The 8,923-nt window shown below is 44.5% G+C and overlaps 1 protein-coding gene across 4 annotated transcripts; it reads right to left on the reverse strand.

Moving 5' to 3' along the window:
• Window positions 1–1,266: 1,266 nt before the first annotated feature.
• HMGN1 (high mobility group nucleosome binding domain 1) lies at window positions 1,267–8,408 on the reverse strand. 4 transcript variants are annotated; one of them, XM_067035126.1, is made up of 7 exons: window positions 8,327–8,408; window positions 7,691–7,811; window positions 7,343–7,375; window positions 7,227–7,256; window positions 7,094–7,144; window positions 3,961–4,089; window positions 1,267–2,128 (listed from the first exon to the last, which is right to left on the reverse strand). In XM_067035126.1, the coding sequence occupies exons 2-7, from the start codon at window positions 7,703–7,705 to the stop codon at window positions 2,081–2,083; spliced, it is 306 nt and encodes a 101-aa protein (XP_066891227.1). In that variant the 5' UTR covers window positions 7,706–7,811; window positions 8,327–8,408; the 3' UTR covers window positions 1,267–2,080. The 4 variants fall into 4 exon arrangements, with proteins under 4 accessions (XP_066891227.1, XP_066891226.1, XP_066891225.1 ...); XM_067035125.1 differs by lacking the exon at window positions 8,327–8,408 and adding an exon at window positions 8,110–8,326; XM_067035124.1 differs by lacking the exon at window positions 8,327–8,408 and adding an exon at window positions 8,045–8,201.
• Between the last annotated feature and the right edge of the window lie 515 nt (window positions 8,409–8,923).

An 8,923-nucleotide genomic window follows, 5' to 3' on the forward strand; every position in this document is an offset into this window, starting at 1 on the left:
GGGTTACAGGGTTAAAATTCACTAGTTTTTTTCCCCATTGGTTTTTTAATTTTTAAATATTTATCTATTTGGCTGCACCAGGTCTTAGTTGCCGCATCGGGGTTCTCAGTCAAGGCATATGGGATCTCGCTCCCTGACCAGGGATCAAACCTGGGCCCCCTGCATTGGGAACGTGGAGTCTTAAAACACTGGACCACCAGGGAATTCCCTTTATTTTTTTTAGATATCCCTTTAACTGCAACAAATAGCTACTAGAAATTCTGGTACCAAAAAATTGCATGAAGTACCCATACACACAGCAAGAGAAAATGTTTCAGCTCCATTTAAATTTGCATATCTAAACAGTCTAACAAAACTTAGAAACTACCGACAATCTACCTGCATCACTGTTTCAGTTCAGGTCCTCCACCAAGAATTTTCCCACTCCCCAAGAGTTGCCAAAGCCCTCTTTGGGGTGTCATTTCAACCCAAATCAATGTCCTCTGCATTTCTTTCTGTAGTTTCACGTTTTACGATGCCACACCTCACCACTCCCTGTGAGCTCTGCTCACACCGGACATTCCAGCAGCACACAGCCCTTGCAGAGTTCTATGATCCCCCGGGCCTCGTCTTTAATCTTTGGCCAGGCCACACAGCAACACGTAGCATGAGACCTTAGCTGCCCAACTAGAAATTGAACCTGCAGACCCTGCGTTGGAAGCTCAGTTTTAACCACTGGACCGCCAGGGAAGTCCCCCCAAGGACTAATTTTTAAAGCATTCTTGCCTCCTACTAATCAAGTCCATAAGCAAAATGACATCAAACGTAGAGTTGTAAACTTTGTTCCAAGGCCTCTCCCTCTTTAGTGGTGACCTTGGCAAGGTGCCATCTCTGGCTCCACTTCTGCATTTGCCAAATCAGCAGTGTCCAGTACCACCTCTAAAGACTATTCAGATGGCAAAACGGACAAGGACTTGCATGAAAGCGAATCTTGAAAATAACACACAAATACAAACCTACTAGATCTAGTGCTAGCTTATTCAGTATTTATAAGCTTACTTCATAGGAAGAGTGAATAATTACGTATTTACTTTGCTTCAGAGAACAGGGGACTAACTTCCCATTAAACCAATTTAGTCACAAAAGCATCTTCAAAGTACACTGTTAATTATAGAAAAAATGAAGTAGTCCACTCTTCCAAAATTTTATTAAGACTTCGGAAGAACAAACGTGAAAATTCTTTAAAATGAAATTTAAACCACAACTTAATTCATGTGCTTCAAGAAATTCTTTCATAATTGAGATTTTATTGGTTGTTTTGAGGATCAGTACACAGACATTTCAATTTGTACACAATTCTCAACATACGTACCAAAAACCTAAAAAATCATGTAGTTGTGATTCTTTTCTGAACAGTTATTCCAGTGACTTTCCAGCTTAAAATTTGGGGGCAAATTTTCCTTCACAGGATATCAAGTACCAATATCTTCCAATATTGATATGCTGTTACATCATAAGTCCCACTAATTCACAATTTAATATCACATACGCTACATACTCAAATTGTCAGTCGTTCACAGCACACTAACAAAGTTACTAGAAGAACCGGACTACCACGACCAAAGATGTTCCAGAGTGCACGAGATTCTGCCCAGGAGAGCCAAGGTCAAGGGGTGAGTGGTTTGCTTTAGGAAACAATTCTACCAAAAGCAACGTGGGAAGAGAAGTAATTTAAAGTGTTTAAGACATTAAATGTGCAACTGACTGCAAACTGCCATGTGGTATGCGTTGTATTATAGGATAGAAAAGCTACCCCGCATCTGTGGAATGTTAAGCTGACACCCAAGACAATCAAAGCCTCCCATATTCAATATCCCATTATTTTCTGGTTGTACCAAAAAATAAACAACCAGCAAATGATTTCACCTCTTAAAAAAAAGCATTTACACTTAAAAAATGGGATGAGGTGGGATTCCTTCCTTTTTAAAAATGTTTCTAGAGCTACTAAAAAACTTGCATTTACAAAATAGTTGATAAAAATATTCCTCTGGATTGTACAAGAAGGGAAACAGGGACCACTGATAGGACCAGGTTTGTGATATTAATCAGACTTGGCTTCTTTCTCTCCTGCTTCATCAGAAGCTGGGCTCTGCAAAATCAAAGGAAAAACAGTGATCGAACATTTGACTTCTGTGTCAGTGTTACAATGTTAGAGATATTTAGCATTAATACAGTGTAAGTTTTACTCATTACAACTATTATTAAGTCTTAACAATACATTCAATCCTCATCACTTGTAGATTCTGTATTTATAAATTTACTGACTCACTAAAATTTATTTGTAACCCCAAAATCAATACTCATGTTTCATGTTCCATGGTCATGTATATGCAGATACAGAGCAGCAAAAAATGAGTCACCTGACACAGACATTCCCAGCTGAGGCCCTTCTGTCTTGTTTCAGCTGTAACACTATAAACAAATGTCTTTTTCACAGTCTATTTAGGGCCACACATTTCACATTTTTTGGGTGCTTTTGGTCAACAACGTTGACTAGACAAGTGCAGTGCTGTCCAGTACTACGTGCTGTGTAAGAAGGTTGTGACATGCCGCGTGGAGAAGACACACATTCGACAGCTTCACTGCGGCACGAGTTACAGTGCTGTTTCTGTTGGCCCCGAGTTCAGTGTTAACTTACAAATACATACATTGAACAGACACACATGAAATAAGGTTATGGTTTGATCTGTTGGTGGAAATGTGATGAGAACATTTTGAGAATTTCCACTATGAGCAACTGTCCAGTATACAGAGCAACCTTATAGAACATAACCATCATGAATAACCAGAATCAACTGCAGTTGATAAAAGGGATCAGAAGGCCTCATTCTCCCCTTATAACTGGATTAGTTAAATTCATCTGACTATCACATAATATTTGACTTGGGGTTAGATTTAGGAATTTGTGCCTGCAAATCGGAGGAGTAAGTAGTTATTACTTTACAATCTGATCTATAAATATAAAAATCTAAAAATTAATACTCTATATTTTCTGCTTAGCCAATGTTTAAAAAAAAAAAAAAAAGGCTTGGCTTAAAAAGTTATTTACCATAACCTTGCAACACACTTTTTTTTAAAGGTAAAATCTCTTTTTCTCAGAGCTTAAAAGGATAAAGATTAAGGACATCAATCTTTTTTTTTTTTTTTGCGGTATGTGGGCCTCTCCCTGTTGTGTCCTCTCCCGTTGAGGAGCACAGGCTCCGGACGTGCAGGCTCAGCGCCCATGGCTCACGGGCCCAGCCGCTCCGTGGTATGTGGGATCTTCCCGGACCAGGGCACGAACCTGCGTCCTTTGCATCGGCAGGCGGACTCTCAACCACTGCGCCACCAGGGAAGCCCATCAATCTTTTTAATTGCTTAATCTAAGTTACTACTTAATCCTAGACCAGTGGCTTTTAAGAAAAATAAGCCTTCTTTACTAGAAAGTGGGAAAAATATGACAAACAAAGGGAATCGATTAAAAAAAATTTTAAGCAATATCCAGAATATAAAAACCAAACAAGATTATTAACAGTTCTACAGATGGCAGTTTGGGAAAAAAAAAAAAAAAGTTTGTTTAAAGAAAACCCCTAGGTCATGTTAAAGAAAGAAAAATGTGTTATACCATTTCGTAAATTAAATCTTTTAAAACACTCACACCAGCAATTAAATTAATGAACCCCATATACAATAAAGATCATGAATCTGAAATTCTGAGTACATTACAATTTCTTGTTCACTCACTTAAAAAAAACCCATTTACACATATATTTTCAAATATGATCTAATGCATAAAAATAATCTGTCCATTCACTTGGGAGTTACTGTACAAAACTTTGTTCAATATCATAAAGGATAAAGACTGCCTTATCTGCTACATAAAAATATAGTTTATTATCCACTCTTCAGAGTCAAAATGAACAACACACAAACACTTCTGACCTCCTCATTTTTAGTTTCCCCGTTTTCTGCAGGTAAGTCTTCTTTAGTCTCTTGGCGAGCCACTTCAGCCTGTTTCCCCTTGGCTCCCCTTTTCCCTTTTGTTTGCACTTTTTTGTCGGAAGATTTACCCTGTGGCAGAACAAGAGCATATTTTATTTTAAGTACCGACCCTGCACTTGCCAGCATTTTCTGACTTGCTAGAGAGGCTACGCCCAGCGCAGTTGCAACGTTAATGTGGTCGCGTGTCATCCCGAGTTACAGGACACACTGTAAGGTCCCCCCAGTGATCAGGACCACACACACAGCACACTGAGGAGACCCCTGACAGCACCTGCACACCAAGCGTCATCAGACTTACGACAATTAAACCTAATTAAACCTAAAGCCTCAGTTACAACCCTTCTCCACTTTCTCAATCACCCGCTATTCTCTAAAGTTCCACAAGAGAGAATAAATGAAGTGAGGAACCGCTGGAGGAATCTCTTCCCCACTGTAACCCTACCCGCCCCCCAAACTCTTTAAGCAGGAACAATAATCAAATTGTCAAATACCCACTGACTTGCCTTCACAGTAAAAGACCATTCACCTGAGAAAAGCACCCTGTTGTTAAGGTCAGACTGATTATCCTACTACAGTTCTGCTAGTTAGTCCCTTGATATCATATAATGAGTAGCTAAAAGGCTCAATTTTGAGTTTATCGTTTTCACTTAGGTGTTTGAAGAACCTGAAAAGCACAGGTGTTAGTATGATGATTCAAGAGATTCAAAGATTCAGCCACTTTAAAGTAATATAAAACAGTATTTCTGGACACCATCCATCAACTGGGAAGGAGACACTTAAGTATTTCCTGTAAGTAGAGAACGTAGTTAATAGCCGACTTAGATAGGACCAATAGTGACCGATACTCCTATAATGGCATTCCATACATGAACGCATGACAACTACTCGTAATTCAGTATCTTTAGAATAAATTACCTAAACAAACATATCTGGGACAACACCGCTACACACATCGCCACCATGAAGCGTGACAATCGTTTCTGTGTTTAAAAACGATTCTTTTATAATCTGATTTTAGATTTCTCATTAATTTAATAACCATTATCACAGTAACATAAAAATGTAAAACCTGAAACGTGAAAACAGAATTATGCAATAGCCTGGACTGAAATAATACCATTTTAACTATTAACAGCTGGAAAGTGAGACAAAACAAAATAAATCAACACGTCTGTAGTATGGTAATTAATACAACAAAAGCTTTACCTTCTGTTTAAGGCTTTGAAACGATTTGGTTATGAAGACAAAGGTATATTATTGAAACTAAAAGGGGAAAAAGGCTCCTCCCCTCTCCCCATCATTCTTCCTTTGGGAAAACTGAACAGACAGGTTTGTTTCTCAAGGAACACTGATGTGAAAACTTACCTGTTGATTATATCTGACGTCCCAAACCCAACTGGAGGTAAAATTTGAACTGTTTTCATTAAAAAAAAATTTTAGGGCAAATCAAAATACAGACGCAGGTAAATAAATAAAGAAAGAAAAATTTGGGCTTCCCTGGTGGTTAAGAATCTGCCTGCCAATGCAGGCGACAAGGGTTCGAGCCCTGGTCCGGGAAGATCCCACATGCTGCGGAGCAACTAAGCCCACATGCCACAACTACTGAGCCTGTGCCCTAGAGCCCGCGAGCCACAACTACTGAAGCCCGCGCTCCTAGAGCCCGTGCTCCGCAACAAGAAGCCACTGCAATGAGAAGCCCATACACCATATCGAAGGGTAGCCCCCACTCGCCAAAACTAGAGAATGCCTGCACGCAGCAACGAAGACCCAAGACTGCCAATAAAAATAAATAATTTTTTTTAAATTAAAGAAAAATTTAAGAGAAAACAGGCATAGTATTACAGCCAATCCGTTTATTTAAAAAAGCAAATAATAAAACACGTGTAATAATAGTACACTGTTCAAGCAGACTTTTTGCAACAAGAGCCACTATTTTTCCCGCCTACTCTTCTTTCTCGTACAGAATTATCCCATTATTTTCTAGTGTAAGAAATTTCAAGTTGACATACTACGCCTACACCTTCCTTGAACCCTCTTAAAAAGGATCACAAAACAGAACTTTCTATTGAAAAAACATTAAGATTTTTACCCTCAGCTCTGTACAATGTTTAAAGAAAGAAACGGAAAAATCTTTGATTATGCACTGTTTACCTTTCACCTACTTTTAGGAAAGGGGTAATGACAATAAGGACTGTGAGGAGAGGAGACTTCTAATAACAAGCTCTCACTGAAGTTTTGAGTAAACAGAAGTTAATCACACCATGAATTTCCCCTGAAGAACAAGAGCTTTACAGAGGGTGGTATCAACGCTAGATCCAAACACAAAGTTACAAATAACATGCACACATTTAGGTTTTCCAACTTATAGTTTTCAAACCTACACATACATATCCAACAACTACCCAAAGACCGGCAATGTGAACAAAGTAATCATGAATCTATTCTAGAGCAGCAACCATCATACTATTTATGATAAAATAACTTAGTGAACTCCTATATATATAAAATGGTACGTAAAATACTCTTAGAAAACACAGCTCTTGATCTACCTCTGGACATAAGATATGTCCCCCCACCTTTCCTCGAGCACCTTATATGCAAAAACTTACACATTCCCCATCTCCTGGCCTCAGTCCTACCCTTGCTGATACTGTCAAAAGAGGAAGTACAAGCATGCAACCAACAGAGGACCACTAACCAAAACATACACAACACAAAGAATGGATTTCCCTGGTAAGCGGAAGTTATTCTCCAGTATTTTTAGCCGTCTTAAGTTTCCCAAATTCTGCAGCAGCATTAAGGTGATGCATTAGGTTCCCGTAAACCGGGATGACGACTGCATCTACTGTATTTTACCCAAACCAGAAACAACATTGTTTACTGGAATTACTATAACCTAAAATTAAAGTGATAAATAAGGTAACACTACGACTTATTAGGAGACTATGACATCAAACTCTGGTTGATTTCGAGATCCTCAAAGTCAACACCTCAGCTGCTGGCAATGCGCGTTAGGGTAGCACTGCAGCATTTCGAAGACACCACGATCTCTTAAGGTGAGTGTGAAACCTACCTTTCCTGCCGCCTTTTTTGGCTTCGTTTCCACTCTTGCAGGAGCCGGTTTCTGAAAGGCAAAGGTAGCAGTGAATTTCTTCCCTGGGTACGATCCCACGGAAAAGAAAGGTCAGGGGGCTCGCTTTACTTACAGCTGACAACCTCGCCGACCTCCTCTTGGGCTTTGGGAGAAAAAAAGGAAAATGAGCAAGGAATGCGGGGTGCGGTGCAAACCGAAACCACCCCCGGGAGAGGAGCGGGGTCTTACCTCCTCCTTCGCCGTCCCCTCGGCGGAGCTGACCTGCGGGAGAAAGCAGACGGCGAGTGGACGCAGCCCCCAAACAAAAGTGCCCGCGCGCCCCGAGCCCGCCAGTCCGCGAGAACAATGCCCGGCCGCGTGACGTCAACGGCTTCCCGCCGCCGCGTTCGAATCTCCCACCCTGCTCCTCGGGCAGCCGAACGTTCCAGAACGGCGCGGCCGGGGCCGCCGCGCGCCCGCCCGCCGCAGGTCCGGGCGCCTCCCCGGCCCAGCGCTGCCGAGAGAGCGGCGGGCCTGGGCCTCGCGGGGCGCGGGGCCGGCCGAGGGGGGCGTGTGCGGGCCGCGGCCGCCGCTCACCTTCCTCTTGGGCATCGTGGCGGCGGGGCGGGCGCGTGCCGGGTGCCTGCGGGCCGCGGCGCGCCGAGAGCCTTCACGAAGCTGCGTTGCCTGGCCGCTGCCGCTCCTCCCGCCTCCCGAGCTGCTGGGACCCGCGGCGGGGGCGGTGGGAGAACCGGATGGAACCGGATTGGGAGCCCGCCCCCTCCTCCCCCCGCGTCCCCCAGCCGCGGGCTCCCCCTCCCCGTCGGCCGGGCCGCCCCCCGCCCCCGCCCATTGGCTACGGGGCCCACCGCGCCGCGGCCCGGGCCCCGAATAGGTGAGGCGGGCCGTCACTCGACCACTGCGCCCCGCCCCCGCTCTCGGCGCCCCTACCCGCCCGCCGTCTCGCAGGGCCCCAGACCCAGGCGAGGGGGCGGGGCCCCACAGGCAGCTCTTGCCTCACGGTAGTTTGTTTGAAGCTGAGCTGCAAAGTGCGGTCTGCGCGCCGATTGGCGGAGGCCCGCCACGTGGTCGGCGGGTGAGCCCGCTCACCACCCTGCTGGATACCTGAGCGCCCTTCAGCGACCGGAGAGCCCCAGGATAGGGTCTCTCCTCTCTAGGGTCAATTGGATCTCACAGACTGGGAAGGGAGATACAACAGGTTCAAGTACGAACCAATTTCTCCCACTTCAGTCAGTAAGAAGGGCTATCTAATAGGTCTCCGGGCTCGCTGGCCTGCGGGAAGTGGGTCCTAGTGCGCAGGAGCGGGAAGGGAGGCCGTGGGAAGGAAAGTCAGCGCGGGCACGCGCGGGGCTCCACTGCGCAGGCGCGGGTCTTTGCGAAGGCCGTGGAATTGCGGACCGGCTACCATGCAAGGTTGCTCGCGGTCGGGCCTTTCTGTAGCTTCTTTTAAGTTATCTGTTCATTGGGCGGCCGGGGGTGAAGGCGGTTCGTCTCAGGAGCATAGTGGGCGTGTGAGTCCCGGCCCCCACCGGCCCTAGGACGCGGACCCACTCTCAGACACCCTGGCCGGCTGATCCACTCCTGCGCAGAAGTGAAACAGGAAGCATGCCCATCCGGCTCATGCCTGGTTTTTAAACCACGTGGCTCACCTAAGCTCCTTTCTGAGGTGTAAAGAGCTTCAGGCTGGGGGGTCTGAGCTGGGAACCCCGGAACCTGTGAGGTCACATGTTACCCAGTTTCTTTAATGAATAAGAAAATTATGTTTAGAAGGACCGATTCAGTTGGGTTCATGCAGAAAAAGTTTTTAAT

This window comes from Kogia breviceps, chromosome 5 (assembly GCF_026419965.1).
Source record: "Kogia breviceps isolate mKogBre1 chromosome 5, mKogBre1 haplotype 1, whole genome shotgun sequence".
NCBI lineage: Eukaryota > Metazoa > Chordata > Mammalia > Artiodactyla > Physeteridae > Kogia > Kogia breviceps.

What these genes read in the sequence shown, in the direction of transcription:
- HMGN1 (XM_067035126.1), bottom strand. An exon ending in AGGGGACGGCGAAGGAGGAG is followed by an intron (nt 7,257 to 7,342) that starts GTAAGACCCCGC and finishes TTTCTCCCAAAG; the next exon opens with CCCAAGAGGAGGTCGGCGAG. An exon ending in CAAAAAAGGCGGCAGGAAAG is followed by an intron (nt 4,090 to 7,093) that starts GTAGGTTTCACA and finishes GTTCTGCCACAG; the next exon opens with GGTAAATCTTCCGACAAAAA.